Source organism: Ciona robusta, chromosome 12, assembly GCF_009617815.1.
Source record: "Ciona robusta chromosome 12, ASM961781v2".
Taxonomy (NCBI): Eukaryota; Metazoa; Chordata; class Ascidiacea; order Phlebobranchia; family Cionidae; genus Ciona; species Ciona robusta.
Window position 1 is genome coordinate 2,527,092 of NC_143246.1, and position 18,516 is coordinate 2,545,607.

Below are 18,516 nucleotides of genomic sequence, written 5' to 3' on the forward strand. Positions count from 1 at the left end.
CTTTAAACTAAGCAAATGCTCTTACAGAGCAACTTATACGGTTTCGTGTATGCTTGGCCAATGCTTTAAACTAAGCAAATGCTCTTACAGAGCAACTTACACTGTTTCGTGTATGCTTGGCCAATGCTTTAAACTAAGCAAATGCTCTTACAGAGCAACTTCACTGTTTCGTGTATGCTTGGCCAATGCTTTAAACTAAGCAAATGCTCTTACAGAGCAACTTACACTGTTTCGTGTATGCTTGGCCAATGCTTTAAACTAAGCAAATGCTCTTACAGAGCAACTTACACTGTTTCGTGTATGCTTGGCCAATGCTTTAAACTAAGCAAATGCTCTTACAGAGCAACTTCACTGTTTCGTGTATGCTTGGCCAATGCTTTAAACTAAGCAAATGCTCTTACAGAGCAACTTACACTGTTTCGTGTATGCTTGGCCAATGCTTTAAACTAAGCAAATGCTCTTACAGAGCAACTTACACTGTTTTGTGTATGCTTGGCCAATGCTTAATATATTACATATCGGTACAATATGGCATTGTCGAGGTTGGTTAACATCTCCATTGTTTTCACACCATGGCATTGCGAAGGTTCTCCTTTCAAAACCTAACGATCACGCATATAAAGCGGCCTCATGGGTGCGTGGTGGAACCGCTGACATTTAATTAATTTTTCTTCCTCTTAAGACTGTACACAGTACCCGGCGTATGAATTCGCATGCGAAGAAGATATTAGGTACAAGGCTTGATGCAGCCACTCCTGTAGTCATGTGTATGGGAAAAGTAGAATACAACTAGTTAACAAAGGTTTCACTAGGAATTATCCCAGGCAACTGCTCTTAGTTTTCCAAATAAATTAGAAGCCAACATTGGTTAAATTGTTTTTATTTTTTAAATTGATTTACGCCTTTTCTTCACTTTCCTATCCACTGCACTCTCCACCTTTTTGCACAACACATAACCCCACACAAGTAAAATGTTAATTTTTGCACAACACATAACCCCACACAAGTAAAATGTTAATTTTTGCACAACACATAACCCCACACAAGTAAAATGTTAATTTTTGCACAACACATAACCCCACACAAGTAAAATGTTAATTTTTGCACAACACATAACCCCACACAAGTAAAATGTTAATTTTTGCACAACACATAACCCCACACAAGTAAAATGTTAATTTTTGCACAACACATAACCCCACACAAGTAAAATGTTAATTTTTGCACAACATATAACCCCACACCAGTAAAATTTTAATTTTTCGCAACACATAACCCCACACAAGTAAAATGTTAATTTTTGCACAACACATAACCCCACACAAGTAAAATGTTAATTTTTGCACAACACATAACCCCACACAAGTAAAATGTTAATTTTTGCACAACACATAACCCCACACAAGTAAAATGTTAATTTTTGCACAACACATAACCCCACACAAGTAAAATGTTAATTTTTGCACAACACATAACCCCACACAAGTAAAATGTTAATTTTTGCACAACATATAACCCCACACCAGTAAAATTTTAATTTTTCACAACACATAACCCCACACAAGTAAAATGTTAATTTTTGCACAACACATAACCCCACACAAGTAAAATGTTAATTTTTGCACAACACATAACCCCACACAAGTTAAATGTTAATTTTTGCACAACACATAACCCCACACAAGTAAAATGTTAATTTTTGCACAACACATAACCCTTCACAAGTAAAATGTTAATTTTTGCATAACACATAACCCCACACAAGTAAAATGTTAATTTTTGCACAACACATAACCCCACACAAGTAAAATGTTAATTTTTGCACAACACATAACCCCACACAAGTAAAATGTTAATTTTTGCACAACACATAACCCCACACAAGTAAAATGTTAATTTTTGCACAACACATAACCCCACACAAGTAAAATGTTAATTTTTGCACAACACATAACCCCACACAAGTAAACTGTTAATTTTTGCACAACACATAACCCCACACAAGTAAAATGTTAATTTTTGCACAACACATAACCCCACACAAGTAAAATGTTAGTTTTTGCACAACACATAACCCCACACAAGTAAAATGTTAATTTTTGCACAACACATAACCCCACACAAGTTAAATGTTAATTTTTGCACAACACATAACCCCACACAAGTAAAATGTTAATTTTTGCACAACACATAACCCCACACAAGTTAAATGTTAATTTTTGCACAACACATAACCCCACACAAGTAAAATGTTAATTTTTGCACAACACATAACCCTTCACAAGTAAAATGTTAATTTTTGCATAACACATAACCCCACACAAGTAAAATGTTAATTTTTGCACAACACATAACCCCACACAAGTAAAATGTTAATTTTTGCACAACACATAACCCCACACAAGTAAAATGTTAATTTTTGCACAACACATAACCCCACACAAGTAAAATGTTAATTTTTGCACAACACATAACCCCACACAAGTAAAATGTTAATTTTTGCACAACACATAACCCCACACAAGTAAAATGTTAGTTTTTGCACAACACATAACCCCACACAAGTAAAATGTTAATTTTTGCACAACACATAACCCCACACAAGTTAAATGTTAATTTTTGCACAACACATAACCCCACACAAGTAAAATGTTAATTTTTGCACAACACATAACCCTTCACAAGTAAAATGTTAATTTTTGCATAACACATAACCCCACACAAGTAAAATGTTAATTTTTGCACAACACATAACCCCACACAAGTAAAATGTTAATTTTTGCACAACACATAACCCCACACAAGTAAAATGTTAATTTTTGCACAACACATAACCCCACACAAGTAAAATGTTAATTTTTGCACAACACATAACCCCACACAAGTAAAATGTTAGTTTTTGCACAACACATAACCCCACACAAGTAAAATGTTAATTTTTGCACAACACATAACCCCACACAAGTAAAATGTTAATTTTTGCACAACACATAACCCCACACAAGTAAAATGTTAATTTTTGCACAAAACATATCACCACACAAGTAAAATGTTAATTTTTGCACAACACGTACCCCCACACAAGTAAAATGTTAATTTTTGCACAACACATAACCCCACACAAGTAAAATGTTAATTTTTACACAACACATAACCCTACACAAGTAAAATGTTAATTTTTGCACAACACATAACCCCACACAAATAAAATTTTAATTTTACACAACACATAACCCCACACAAGTAAAATGTTAATTTTTGCACAACACATAACCCCACACAAGTAAAATGTTAAATTTTGCACAACACGTACCCTCACACAAGTAAAATGTTAATTTTTGCACAACACGTACCCTCCCACAAGTAAAATGTTACTTATTGTAAAAACCAACTCCTCCTGTAATACGAACGTATTCTAAACTTTCTGCAACACATTTTTGCAGAAGGCATGCGAGCGACAATTAAAATAAGTGGCGAAATGACTTGTACCGGATTTGGCGTACTGGGTTAAAGTGGGAACCCAACTGTGCATTGTCCTGCAAGGGTATCTAACGAGATTTATTTATGCAGTTTATTGACAGCGTGACAACCAGCAACTAGTGTTAATAAATAATAATGTTATAAAATGTCATATAGAGAAGTAAAGAACGAAGATAGTCAGGATACCCTGACTGAAGTTTGGTGCTGTAGATACAAAAGAAACAACATTATGAACAAAAATTACACATATTCCTCTTTGATTTTGCTGCAGATGCTGATAAACAAAGTGATCTAAACAGATGTCGATTGGTCCAGAAGCTAGTCATGAAAAATCTAACAAAAGAACAGTTGAATGTTTGTGACTCAAGACGATGGCATTAATCAAATGAAGTTACTTACACCTTTCATTTGGTTAGGCAAGAATTTTTGAGTGGTTTGCTCACTTTCCTGGATCTTCCAATAAATTAAGCAAGATAAAAGTTGTTTTTATTATTACAAAAAACTTATTAGTCAGTGTAACTTTGCAATACAGCATGATGTTATACTTTAATAAAATGTTTTGGCAATAATGGTTTGGCTTTAAAAATTTGATTGCTGCATATGTGTCACATACTTGACAGTACAGAAAACTATCGCTTGATGTTATTACGAATTTGGCTTCCCATTAAAATGGATACCATTGGTTGGGATTTGAAAATGAGCATTATAATTAAAATATCTGAAACATAATAGTGTGGGCGTCAAGTGATTTGTGGGCGTCAAGCGATAAGACGTTAGCCCACAGTCCGACTCCATAACATGTCCAGGTTCAAAACTCAGTTTATTCAACAAAACAGTTCGGGTTACAACGACAAAACAACAACGACGTCACGACACTCTCCGGCCTCCAACTGGCTGGTCCAGGCTCACACTGCCTAGCTGTACAGTACAGGGCAGGGCTTATAAAGGAGATAACTCAAAGGCGAGAACTATACACGAGAAAACATTATACACATTATACAGCAAGGCAAAGTCTCTCAGCACTGTCACAGGGCAAAGTCTCCCAGCATTGTATATAAAGAAGCATTGTTATACATGGGTTACAGGAAACAATCCAGGCGCATACACATTATGCCAGCTGGCCAGCTGTTAAAGTTACACAACGCAAAATTCAATCTTTATGCATTAAGTTACATTTAGATAATTATATATATTAAATATTTGTGCTCGGAGCACCCTCAACCGCTACATATAGGCTGGCCCCATCGAAAAATGTTTTCATACGCAGGCCATACGCGCGCATAGTTATCATTGTACCTCATCTTGAAATTGTTCGTCGCTACTTCACTGCGCTTCAGCAGGATTTTTTCACGACAGTAGCTACTTCCCTGTTTCAGCAGGATACTTTTCACGACAGTTAGTAGGTTGCAGATCGGCACCTTTTGTTTTGTAGTATGTAGGCTAGGCTCGATGAGGAGATTGATTGTACTTGCGCGTGCCTTTGTGATGATGAATCATGTAAGGTGGGGTATGCAGGCGATCGGTGCTCCAGCGGCAGCTTATTCTTAAAAACAAATTGGGGAAAGTACTACTGCAATAGAGATTGAATAACGTATACGAATAAAACGGTATTGGGTACGCTAACACGGTAACTTCCATTTAAAAAAAATCACGTCGGGGTCACCATTTGTGGGCGTCAAGTGATTTGTGGGCGTCAAGCGATAAGACGTTAGCCCACAGTCCGACTCCATAACATGTCCAGGTTCAAAACTCAGTTTATTCAACAAAACAGTTCGGGTTACAACGACAAAACAACAACGACGTCACGACACTCTCCGGCCTCCAACTGGCTGGTCCAGGCTCACACTGCCTAGCTGTACAGTACAGGGCAGGGCTTATAAAGGAGATAACTCAAAGGCGAGAACTATACACGAGAAAACATTATACACATTATACAGCAAGGCAAAGTCTCTCAGCACTGTCACAGGGCAAAGTCTCCCAGCATTGTATATAAAGAAGCATTGTTATACATGGGTTACAGGAAACAATCCAGGCGCATACACATTATGCCAGCTGGCCAGCTGTTAAAGTTACACAACGCAAAATTCAATCTTTATGCATTAAGTTACATTTAGATAATTATATATATTAAATATTTGTGCTCGGAGAGCACCCTCAACCGCTACAATAGAATGTTTCATTATTGGGCATAATTTCCCAGACTGCCACTTCCTTTATAGTTTAAAAAGTTTTTGATTGCCTATTTGTTATTAATAATTTAAAATCGCCAGAGCTAATATAGAAACTGTCACCTCTCAAAAAAATCTCTGTAAAAACAGTAGCCTACATACATATTCAACATTATCAAAACACTTTATATACATACACTTTTACTGATATCTGATACTACTGTTATATGCATATTTATAGGGTACTATACTGTTTTATTCGTATTTTGGCAATAAAATAACATAGTTTTAGTTTCTGTATTATTAAAATGCTGGAAATGTCTTTGTAAATGCCTCAATTGTCTGTTAAGAAGACATTTTTACATATATTTCGCAGTTTTAAGAAGACATTTTTACATATATTTCGCAGTTTGACCATTATCAGCTGTACAGCTGCTCGAACAAAAATGGCGTCCATGCACGCGTAAACAATAGACAAGTTAGTTGCTTAACTTGTGATTTCTATGGACTTTGGTATGCAGAAAGTATACTTAACTTTTTGCTTGATCTTAGTTTAGCTAAACGGAGATCATGGAAAAAACTTAAGTGGTATGCAGACAGTATTGGGCATAATTTCCCAGACTGCCACTTCCTTTATAGTTTAAAAAGTTTTTGATTGCCTATTTGTTATTAATAATTTAAAATCGCCAGAGCTAATATAGAAACTGTCACCTCTCAAAAAAATCTCTGTAAAAACAGTAGCCTACATACATATTCAACATTATCAAAACACTTTATATACATACACTTTTACTGATATCTGATACTACTGTTATATGCATATTTATAGGGTACTATACTGTTTTATTCGTATTTTGGCAATAAAATAACATAGTTTTAGTTTCTGTATTATTAAAATGCTGGAAATGTCTTTGTAAATGCCTCAATTGTCTGTTAAGAAGACATTTTTACATATATTTCGCAGTTTTAAGAAGACATTTTTACATATATTTCGCAGTTTGACCATTATCAGCTGTACAGCTGCTCGAACAAAAATGGCGTCCATGCACGCGTAAACAATAGACAAGTTAGTTGCTTAACTTGTGATTTCTATGGACTTTGGTATGCAGAAAGTATACTTAACTTTTTGCTTGATCTTAGTTTAGCTAAACGGAGATCATGGAAAAAACTTAAGTGGTATGCAGACAGTATAATCAGTGATTCTTAGCTGATCTATGTTTATCTTTTTCGTGTTTGTGACGTAACAATCGACGAGAGAATTTCTCTCGAAAATTACTCCACGAAGAAGGCAATTCTCGGTAAAAATGACGACAAAAATGTTTAATAAAAGTCAAAATCGAATTTGTTATTGTTTTTATACCTTTAACAGAATAGTAATCAATATAAACAGTAAAAATAGTATGGAAAGAGTAGCAGCAAGTCGGAGTAAGGTCAGTAAGCGGTTACCGAACTTTTGCGATCCGAAGCCCTTTTTTCTAATAAGGCCCAGACTCCGTTAAAACCTATAACAACGATCCAATACAATCTATTTGACGTGGATTTACATAAATTTATCTTATGTCGCGTTACCAACCCTAAAAACTACCAATTTGCATCGCCACCAGACACTTAAACAGCCAATTTCGCTGTTTAACTTTTTGACGATAATCGACAATCAAAAATCGGTAATTAACTTTGATTATACTTTCTTCATACCGTTTAAATCGTTGTTATGTCAACAATGAACTTTGATCTAAGATCAAAGTTGATTATACTTTCTGCATACCACCCTTAGCATAAAAATTAACTCTTTAAGGGAGCAGTAAATTTATAGCATACCTTGCTATAAGAATTTAAATAAATATGTGCATCAGTCAAATTAGTTTTGTGCAATGGTGTAACACTATCTTTGTTATACAGTGATATAACATGGCTCCAAAGTATATCCCTCCCAGCTTTGTTAAAAAATTTGGTTCCTCCAGGTTTAGAACTAAACAGTGTATTTCTAGTTGTCTGCAATAAATTGTATGGTATAAAGAAATGATATGGTTCAGTAATATATTAATAATGCATGATATACCTTAAGTAAATGACTGGTGTCTGAACATAAAAACACTGGGTAACTTGGTCGGGATGGGTTTGAGCAAATGTACTGTTGGTATCTTGAATGTGTCACACCACTTAGAATTTGCACCATCTGCAACTACTGCATTAATATGAAATCCCTTCAGCTCGCACACACCAAACAATTCCCAAAACATTGATGCCAATTGATAAGCAGGTGTTGTTGTGGTAGGCCACCATGCAATCGGTACCGATACTTCTTTTTTTTGAAAGAACGAATGTAAAACACTGAACGTAAAGTTAAGTTAATCTTTCTACTACATTTTTAGGCTTATAAATTGACGATAGCTTACTGCATATATGTCTTGCTAGTTTTTCCTCGCACTTCCGATCACCATAGTCGATAAATCCAACTAATTTTCCATGTTTTAGTACCAAACTTTCTTGAACTGAAAGAGCATTTAAAATTATGTGTCATAGATTTGAAGTAAACAAAGTTTTGAGTTTGCGTTAAACATACCTTTCATTTCATCAACAGTTATGTATCCCTCAACACTGTCTTTTAGTTGTTTTAGTTGCTGCATTGCAATAAATTGTATGGTATAAAGAAATGATATGGTTCAGTAATATATTAATAATGCATGATATACCTTAAGTAAATGACTGGTGTCTGAACATAAAAACACTGGGTAACTTGGTCGGGATGGGTTTGAGCAAATGTACTGTTGGTATCTTGAATGTGTCACACCACTTAGAATTTGCACCATCTGCAACTACTGCATTAATATGAAATCCCTTCAGCTCGCACACACCAAACAATTCCCAAAACATTGATGCCAATTGAGAAGCAGGTGTTGTTGTGGTAGGCCACCATGCAATCGGTACAGATACTTCTTTTTTTTGAAAGAACGAATGTAAAACACTGAACGTAAAGTTAAGTTAATCTTTCTACTACATTTTTAGGCTTATAAATTGACGATAGCTTACTGCATATATGTCTTGCTAGTTTTTCCTCGCACTTCCGATCACCATAGTCGATAAATCCAACTAATTTTCCATGTTTTAGTACCAAACTTTCTTGAACTGAAAGAGCATTTAAAATTAGGTGTCATAGATTTGAAGTAAACAAAGTTTTGAGTTTGCGTTAAACATACCTTTCATTTCATCAACAGTTATGTATCCCTCAACACTGTCTTTTAGTTGTTTTAGTTGCTGCATTGCAATTCTGTTTATTCCCGATGAATTTGAAGCCATATTTCTACAAAAAAAACACGTTAAAATTGAACATTTTTGTTTATAACTAATAACTATAACATGGAAAATTAGTTGGATTTATCGACTGACGACTATGGTGGGAATAACTATATATTGTGTAACAAACAAATTAACAATGGTGTACTCTTTCATACCTGTACTGTTGCAGAGTTTTTGAAGATGGTAGAGTCAATACCCCAGAAGTTTTAAGTTGATTGTATGCAGCCATAGATACCTAAACATATAGATAGGAAACTGAAGACCACGTGACAAACAACTTTCGGCGTTTACGGATTAATCATAGTACTCTAAACACTAGTAGGACAACGCTTGGCAATTGTTTGTTTGTTCTTTAATGACGTAATTTTTGGTCACGCATGAGTGGCTAGGTTAAGGCGGTTTTGTTTCTGATCGAATCAATTGAGCTGTGTGTATCGTGAATATTTATTTGGTTTGTACAAAATTACCTGGTAAGTGAATTCGGCAAAATGCTATGGTAAAAGCTTTTGTTAAATGTTATGTTTTAATTAAAATGCTTTATTAAATAGTGGATTGATATTTATATAAGCTAAGCAACTTTTATATAAACTTTTCAAAAATGCCTGCTACCCACTGCGCTGTTCCTGGCTGCAACTGGTCGTACCACTTGGGTAAACGAACGAATGAAACCCAAAGTATCTTCACTGTAAGAAGACCTTCTTTTATAAAAGTCCCAACCGAAGCTGAACATCACACAATGTTAACAAATTTTTTGTTGAGTATGCGGTGTTCCACAAAGGCTAGTGGCGAAATATGACTGGGGCGCTATACTGAGCAGCAAGATGTTAAAATGAACCATCCAATGGAAAAGAAAAGGCTGATGGCACATCCTACATTGGAGGGATTGGTTTTCACATCAAGAAATTTAATTGGTTTGAGTAGACAGCTCCTCCAATGCACTAAATTAAAATATGTGTGCCTTCATTCATTTACCCAGGATGTCCTTGAATCATTTTTTGGGAATCTTGTAAGTATCACTTTTTATTAAGTTTTGATTTAGTGTTTTGCATAAAATGACTGCTCACTCATAAGTTATTATTTAAACTCCTTAGCGACAACTTGGTAGAAGGTCAGCCAATCCAGATGTTAGTCAAGTTGCATATGGATTGCAGCACATCACACAAAGAAAAATTATCAAAAAAATCAAAGGTGGCAACACCACTCACGGAACCATCAATTCCTGGACAACTGTGTGTGATGCAGATGTTCCACGAAAAAAAAGAAAGGTGCAGTAAATGAAACATAAATTGTTTCAATACTCTTTTTTCCATTACTGCCACTAGATTTCCAACGGGCAATCTAGTTCGTTTGCACATGTTTATAATTTGTTCTTACATGTTAAACCAAACCAGCCACAGTGAGCCTGCTGGTGGTACAGGTGATACCCTCCCCCTTGAGGGGCTAATACCCAAACAGTTGTCTGGGGGGGACTGGGAAGCCACCGATTGAAATTGTAAAATTAAGACAAGTAATACACTTTACAAATATATTTAGTTTTTTTGCATTGAAAAAAAGAAAGGTACAGTAAAACTATAAATGAAATACACAATACAAAAACGAAGGAAAATTTAAATGTATGGAAAAAAAAGAATCACTCAAACTGTCAAACAACATCAACAACTGTTCGACAAAAAAGTTTCCGTACAAAAACCTGATTTACATAATATATATATTATATACGCTATTATTTATTAAGTTGCCTTAGCTTTTTTTTAAATCACCTCTTAAACCAGCGGACTGTTTAGATGAAGTTTTTAACATGTCATCTAACAGTTTTTTGGCATAAGTGTAAGAAAGTAACCTTATAAATAATTGCACCATATATGTAACCACACATTCAACATTATTGGAATTCAATTCATGTTCTTCACACAATGATTTTAAATGGTCTATTAAATACAAGAAATAGTTTGATTTTATCACATTTTTACTTACAAAATTAAAATCTATTTCACCATGATTTTTACTTATTTCTTGAGTGACATATAGGTATACTTTTTGTAATAAATACATAAGTTCTTCTGATGGATATTTAAGTGCTCCTACTCTTTTTTCCATTACTGCCACTAGATTTCCAAAGGGCTTATTCGTTTGCATATGCTGTAGAATGTTATTATTTTTATATTTGCCAATTGCCTTTTTTAATAAATAACCTCCGAGATACTCAATTATGTCATTTTCATGTTGGGTGGTACATCCTTGTGTAGGTTCATTTACTGGTAGTGTTGATGGTTTTGTGATCACTTCAATTATATTAATTAAAAACTTAGCAGCATGTGCATTTGTCAGTTGATTTTTAAAATACTCTTTTGCAGAAAGGCACACCTTTGGATATCGTTCCAACAACTTGGCTGACTGATGGGTTTGTCGGTACAGCGTCAACCACTCAGCAATTAAAGTTTCCCCGGCAGATGTCAGAGACAAACCAGCTTCCACTAACTGTACAATATCATTAGGCCCTGCTTGCATGACATCGCTACATTCTGTCACAGTTGCACTTTCTTCCTCAACAAAATCCGTCAAAACTAGTTGTTGTATCGCATCCTCAGAAATACTCTCCCAATAATTTTCTGCCATCGCTATATAATTCACCTTATTTCTATTTAATTATCCTAATAAATACAAAATGTTTTGATATTCGCTATATACTTTTTTGTATCCAAAACTGAAACTTATATAAACATTACTGAACACAATAAATTATACTTGCGATTGCTTAAATTGGTGCAGGAACAGCTTACAAATGACTCCGGGAACTACATTTTCTTGGTATTAACCAACAATCACATATTATACAATAATAACTTTTCTTAAACGCGTTTATTCTTAATTGGTTGGTTTGCCAGTCAGTCACTCTTCCTGTCCCATATACCGGTAAATATTATTAGAATTACACTGTATATAAAAAAGATTCTCTTCAGAAGCAAGCGATATTCCATAACTAAAACCTCACTACGCAACTCTGCAATATCAATCATTTCGAGATTTATTACGTAACTCACTACAAAAAAATTAGCAAGACATTACTATAACCAACGCTGATACAATATATTACAATAAGACGACAGTATAATGGCGCTTCTAAAATCATATCCTAGTCACTCATGCGTGACGATTGTCTCGTTGTCCTACTACTGTTTTAGAGTACTATGGATTAATTTATGCATTATTTAATCAGATACCTATTTAGGAAACTGAAGACCACGTGACAAACAACTTTCGGCGTTTACGGATTAATTTATGCATTATTTAATCAGATATTTATTTCATATCATTTGCAATAATGTTTTCCACATTTTGTGCAAATTTTATCAACTAATATACCATATATTTAAATATATCTCAAAATAACCGGTTTAGACAGGTCACACTTGACTGAATCCGTGTTCGGGCAAATATCTGTAGTATTAACGCTGAGGATCGTATGTGCTAATACGGTATGCTGTTACCTATGTGTCTAATTTTGTGAGATGTATGTTACTAAGTTTTACATTTCGCGGGTACACACCTTTATTTGGTTACCTTTAGAAGAGTTTTAGTAACATTTAAAGTTTTAATCATGGGCATTCATGAATTAAGGAAGAGGGAAAGATAAGGCAATGGTAGCATTTGAGATAGTAAGTATCACATTTTCCTGTGTTTATAAGAATTGCAGCTACGCATTTTATAACCCAGAAAACTTAGTAGCATATAGACAAGATAGTTTTAAAGCAGATAGTCATTACATACAAGAATATGGCTTATAATTTCAGCCAACAGATATAGAAAGCAGTGCTAATTGATGAATGAAAGAAATATAAATTTGAATCTCATTTTATAATCCTTTCTGTACTGGTTTACTTTTTCAGAGACACTAGAATACATTGAGGGTTAATTAATAAAGCCATCCAGCAGTACAGCTTGCACCAGCAAGAATTACTCATCGCACAGTAATTTTATTGGGTCAATGGAATTTAAACCCAGTGCTTTTATATCCACCAAATTTAAATTTCCAACTATTCACTTACAAATTGTATTCACTTATAAAATAGAAACCACTAATATGTACTAGATCAAGTGAACATGTTTTATATTTTTACATTCTTTGATAATGACCAGGTCCAGGAATATGATACTTTTTTACATTTTTAATGGAAATAAAAGTTCGGTCACAATTTTGCAAAATCTTTGTTTCAAAGTAATTGTTCATTGAAAGTAGTTGTTCACAGATGTCCAAGCTTTTTTCGTGCCGTAAGAAGTGTTATCACCTTAATTTGTTTTATCGCTTTTCATTGCCATATCACATTCACACCATACCCAACCTGCAAAATATTCGATCAGTGTTTTTTCTTATGTTTCTCAAAAAAATAAATCTTTGCAATAATGCTTCAGCAAGTTATTTGTTATAATCATTTACTAAATTTTCAAAGATAGCTGCAAAGACATCCTGACTGAATATACCAAATTGCTACCAAACTACCAATACAGATGTATTTAGACCATTGGCTGGATGATCATGCACCACCTCAGTCACAATTATTTAATATCAATCTTTCACCAAATCTAACCTCTTTAAACATTCACTTGCCAATCCAAAACATATTGAACAAACTTCGTATTCAACCAGTCTAGATTATCATAATTTGCAGAATAAATAGAATGATTCACAGAGCAAGTAATCATTTTACACCACCTGTAAAATGTTGGGATTGAAATAATTACTTGTCCATCAGTAAGATCAACTCTGTAATTCTATCAGAGTAGGTATATCTTGATGCAGAGTCTTTCCTACATCCAAACCGAGAGCGAAGAGTCATCTACAATTTAGTTCAATATGAACATTTGACACCCTCTTTATTCTAGGTAGTACAAATTCCGCATGTGGGTCTATAAAATGGTTTAGATGAGTAGGCTACAAGCCATTGTGAGTGGTCTAAAAGCTTTAAGCTAAGTGACACTTGAATTTAATGTAATTACCCCAAGTGAATGGACATTAAAGGGCTTGGTCGGTATGGATTTGGTGTAATGAATTTTGCAGGCAAGTTCAACGAAGGTACAACACTAAATTTAAATATTTACATGTAGACTGTACATTGATGTCTTAAAATGTGCCTCACAGATAGATGGCCTGTACAAATAGTTGTACAACTACGATTTTAAATCCATACATTAATAAATAAGTTGTCAGTCATACAATATACAAAAATAATACCTAAAACAAGTTTTGTATATACTTATTAGTCATAAATAACAGTAACGCACCTTTCTCTGTGAAACATATCTTTCTCCTTTTGCGGGATCAGGGTTCCGATAAGACAAAATGTACTGCCAGTTCTTTACGGTGCCTTCTCTACATGCTTGGCCAGGTCGGCTCCCAACATTTTAAATAGGGACGTTTGGAAATGTTGCTCCTACACTTATAAGAGCAACCACGAATACAGCAGTGCGACATTTTTATAATACTGTATTTGTAGGTCTGTTTTGCAACAAACTGTCGAAATCTGCAAAAGACTGCTATTCAACGCTATTATGAAATCGGAATTAGCACGGATTCGCTGAAGCGTGACCTGTCTAAACTTTTTCGCCAGTTTCGTATCTATATGTTTAGGTATCTATGATGCAGCAGGGGATCGTGCATACAGCTCGATCGCCCACCGTATCACATCTGGGTGATATCGTCTCTGCTTGGGAGATGTCTTTGCATTTTGGCATTGATTTGGAAAAAACATTTTTTGCCAATTATTCATCTCATCATTTTCTTTATGATATAATTCCTAGTAGGTAGGGTCGTTTTAGAAAGATGGTTAATGAATATCCGTACTTACAATTATGTCATTGTGTGTGTCTTCATCCACAGTCACTAAATCATCATCTTGCACATTTTTCAATGAAGTATACTTTTTGTTGTACTTTGTTTTGATATCATACTTATCACAAGGGTAGCACCTTTGCCCACCAACCTCAACTGTAACATTGTTTATTGTATTATATTCATCATGATTTCATGATATATATTCATGATTTCATGATATATATTACAATAAATTATATCTTTGTATTATATCAACATCACCATTTTTTTACCAATTCCATTACACTTTGGTGAACGTACGAATGTTTTCAAGTCCATTGAATCACCACACCAAGATTGTAAATGATGAACTTTTTTATTTCTTGTTGGCTGTTCCACTCCACAGCACAGTTCATATTTTAAGAATTGATCTTAAAATTTGTTAGGCTCATTAGCATTTCCCCAAGTTTTGTATAGATTTTGTATTAATAATTTATATACCTAAGAATTCTTTAAGAATTGTTGTTTTTAAATTGCACACCTCAAACTGTGCAATATCTGTTCGCCACCCACAAAATAATCAAATCCAATGAAAGACAAATACTGTGTGAAAATAGGGAAATACAAATCGTTATGTAAATAAGTTTTAAATATGGAAATATACTTTAAGGCAAAACCTCAAATAAACTTTTGTACCTGATGCTTGGCTGAATATCATTTTCTTTCTCTACATATTCTAAGAATAAGTAATTGTTTCTAAATACCAAACCCCACTGTTCTGAAATATAGCAATGCTTTTGGTACTGAATAACCTAATACATGAAACTGATCTGTCTTACTTTTTAGGGACTCTGATAAACTTTCGTAAGATTTTAAAACATTGATTGCAGATTTATGCCTAATAACAGGTGGAAGTGGCTGCCGATCAAATGGTTGCTTTCTGGATGGGCTGGAATAATAATTCACCGTTATTGCACTAGTTTGTGCCATACCCGAAGAATAATTTCAAAGTACTGTTTACCTAAAAACAAAGTAAAATACAAACTTTTTGTGTAGTTTTGCACTTGGCAGGCAAGAAAAATTTCGGCATTGCGCCAGATTTTAAACTTTTTCGTGTATTGTGCACGATGAAATCATCTTCAGAAAAGTGAATTTCACAAATGGTTGCCCTAAATAAAATTTATAGGTAATGACCGAGGGGTAAAATGTTCCAGATAGACTGTTATTAAAAAATAATAGCATGATGAATGTGTTCCAGTTAAAAACAATTTTCTTATGGTACAGTATCCACACCATTACACCAACATATTCATGACCTACTTTTCTTTGTGTAGCAGTTGTTTTATGTTATCTCCTTTAAGTGGATCTCTTAACCTTAAAATAAAATTTGTCAAATCTGTTCGGTGCAGTTTTTCGCTAGCGGTTTTCCCAAATTCTGGACGTCTTATGGAGAATAGTGACCGTCTTTCTCTACCTTCCTTGTGGGAATAGGAGCAGCCGGGAATGCAACAATTCATTATATCGAACTATTGTAGAAGCTATGATCTGTCTGTATTTGTAACTTTACCGACGCTACTGTCTGTTACTATAGAGATACAACTTAAAACACCAAATTGCCGCCTGGGTTCAATCATGCGTGACCTGTCTGAAACTTTTTTACCGAGTTCAGTCTATTACATTTGAGGTGTCTATGCTTCAACGGAGAACGAGCTTTGTAATCGAGACTTTCTTCCTCCCCTTTACCAACACGAACAGTTAAAGTCATTATCTTTTAAGTTAATCGTTTCATTCGCTCATTGAAATGAAACGAATATTCCTTATTGTCTCACCTTCCATCATTAACTTCGGTCCTGCAAGGATCGCGAATAACAAAATAAGAATGACCAAATTTCAAAAGGCAATAACAACGAGCGCGAAATGCATTAATAAACAAAGCCAACACAGTGTGGAACACAAACGAGGGACGATAGAAATACGGGTATCTCAATCTAATATACGGTAAAGACGGAAAAAACTGCAAACGAATTTACGGGAACCTACAGGAATGTGTTTAAGCTTGTTTTAAGCCTACACTAATTACGGGAATGTGTTTATGCTTGTTTTAGGAGGTATTTACCAGTTACGGGAATGTGTTTTAAGCATATTACAGTTACGGGAAAATTACGGAGATGTGTTTATGCTTGTTTTAGGTATTTATCAGTTACGGGAATGTGTTTTAAGCATATTATTCCTTATTGTCTCACCTTCCATTATTAACTTCGGTGCTGCAAGGATCGCGAATAACAAAATAAGAATGACCAAATTTCAAAATGCAAAGGCAACGAGCGCGAAATGCATTAATAAACAAAGCCAACACAGTGTGGAACACAAACGAGGGACGATAGAAATACGGGAACGACGGGAATCTCAATCTAATATACGGAAAAGACAGGAAAAACTGCAAACCAATTTACGGGAACCTACAGGAATGTGTTTAAGCTTGTTTTAAGCCTACACTAATTACGGGAATGTGTTTATGCTTGTTTTAGGAGGTATTTACCAGTTACGGGAATGTGTTTTAAGCATATTACAGTTACGGGAAAATTACGGAGATGTGTTTATGCTTGTTTTAGGTATTTATCAGTTACGGGAATGTGTTTTAAGCATATTATTCCTTATTGTCTCACCTTCCATTATTAACTTCGGTGCTGCAAGGATCGCGAATAACAAAATAAGAATGACCAAATTTCAAAATGCAAAGGCAACGAGCGCGAAATGCATTAATAAACAAAGCCAACACAGTGTGGAACACAAACGAGGGACGATAGAAATACGGGAACGACGGGAATCTCAATCTAATATACGGAAAAGACAGGAAAAACTGCAAACCAATTTACGGGAACCTACAGGAATGTGTTTAAGCTTGTTTTAAGCCTACACCAATTACGGGAATGTGTTTTATGCTTGTTTTAGGAGGTATTTACCAGTTACGGGAATGTGTTTTAAGCATATTACAGTTACGGGAATGTGTTTATGCTTGTTTTAGGTATTTATCAGTTACGGGAATGTGTTTTAAGCATATACGGGAAAAGCATAGAATGACGGGAAAGTATAGACGTTACGTAAGCAGCGAAACTGCATTTATTTCTCGTCCTAGTTTTCGCCCCACAGCGTTGATTTATATTCAATCTTTATGCGTTAGATTTAGCTACTCGATCAACACCAAATTTTTGAATCAAATCAAATTTACGTTAAAATTTCGCTCGGTTTCAGAAAATAGGCCGATCTCAATCAATTTCTGATTTAAACTTGATTTTTTTTTATTTAATTGGCACAGCATACAAAAGTTATACAATTATACGCAATGAAAAACAACAAATATGAAGGTACATGAAACACAGCAAGATATAAAATGGTGTTTACCAACGACTGTCAAAACGTCCCAGAGGTATTGCTGAGGCATGAAAGAGGAAAAAGTTATCAGATAAGAAATTCTCTCCTTTATCAAACGTTGAACAGGCTTCTCCCTTATAAACGTTTCCACATGCATCAGGGGTATTGCTGAGGCATGAAGTAGTTAAGTTCGCAGATAAGAAATTCTCCCCTTTATCAAACGTTGAACAGAGTCGTATAAACACCGAGTAGTCCAACTGCCGTCTATGTGTGTCCAAAATAGAGCAAAAGTGGTGACTTTGACAATGGGTTTAAACGAACTTGTTGGGTTTTGTTTGTGTTTTCCTATTGTGGGAAGGTGTAAAACAGCTTCTATTTTACCTTACCAAA

At 34.8% G+C, this 18,516-nt stretch overlaps 1 protein-coding gene and 3 long non-coding RNA genes across 4 annotated transcripts; 1 reads left to right on the forward strand and 3 right to left on the reverse strand.

Moving 5' to 3' along the window:
- Window positions 1–8,101: 8,101 nt before the first annotated feature.
- LOC149726446 (uncharacterized) lies at window positions 8,102–8,281 on the reverse strand. The gene is made up of 2 exons (XR_016386162.1): window positions 8,212–8,281; window positions 8,102–8,140 (listed from the first exon to the last, which is right to left on the reverse strand). It is a non-coding gene; the product is annotated as an uncharacterized LOC149726446 (long non-coding RNA).
- A 344-nt stretch (window positions 8,282–8,625) lies between these two features.
- On the reverse strand, window positions 8,626–9,022 carry LOC149726447 (uncharacterized). The gene is made up of 2 exons (XR_016386250.1): window positions 8,846–9,022; window positions 8,626–8,774 (listed from the first exon to the last, which is right to left on the reverse strand). It is a non-coding gene; the product is annotated as an uncharacterized LOC149726447 (long non-coding RNA).
- Window positions 9,023–9,239: 217 nt separating this feature from the next.
- On the forward strand, window positions 9,240–11,705 carry LOC149726448 (uncharacterized). The gene is made up of 4 exons (XM_089889692.1): window positions 9,240–9,415; window positions 9,763–9,951; window positions 10,037–10,210; window positions 11,300–11,705. The coding sequence occupies exons 2-4, from the start codon at window positions 9,775–9,777 to the stop codon at window positions 11,438–11,440; spliced, it is 492 nt and encodes a 163-aa protein (XP_089745818.1). The 5' UTR covers window positions 9,240–9,415; window positions 9,763–9,774; the 3' UTR covers window positions 11,441–11,705.
- Window positions 11,706–13,036: 1,331 nt separating this feature from the next.
- LOC149726449 (uncharacterized) lies at window positions 13,037–14,510 on the reverse strand. The gene is made up of 3 exons (XR_016386161.1): window positions 14,226–14,510; window positions 13,532–13,656; window positions 13,037–13,285 (listed from the first exon to the last, which is right to left on the reverse strand). It is a non-coding gene; the product is annotated as an uncharacterized LOC149726449 (long non-coding RNA).
- Between the last annotated feature and the right edge of the window lie 4,006 nt (window positions 14,511–18,516).

Bases quoted from the DNA above. Each gene is read 5' to 3' on its own strand.
- LOC149726448 (XM_089889692.1), top strand. From the start codon at position 9,775: ATGAACCATCCAATGGAAAAGAAAAGGCTGATGGCACATCCTACATTG. The intron at 9,952-10,036 runs GTAAGTATCACT...TAAACTCCTTAG, and splicing joins AATCATTTTTTGGGAATCTT to CGACAACTTGGTAGAAGGTC. The intron at 10,211-11,299 runs GTGCAGTAAATG...ACTCTTTTGCAG, and splicing joins TTCCACGAAAAAAAAGAAAG to AAAGGCACACCTTTGGATAT.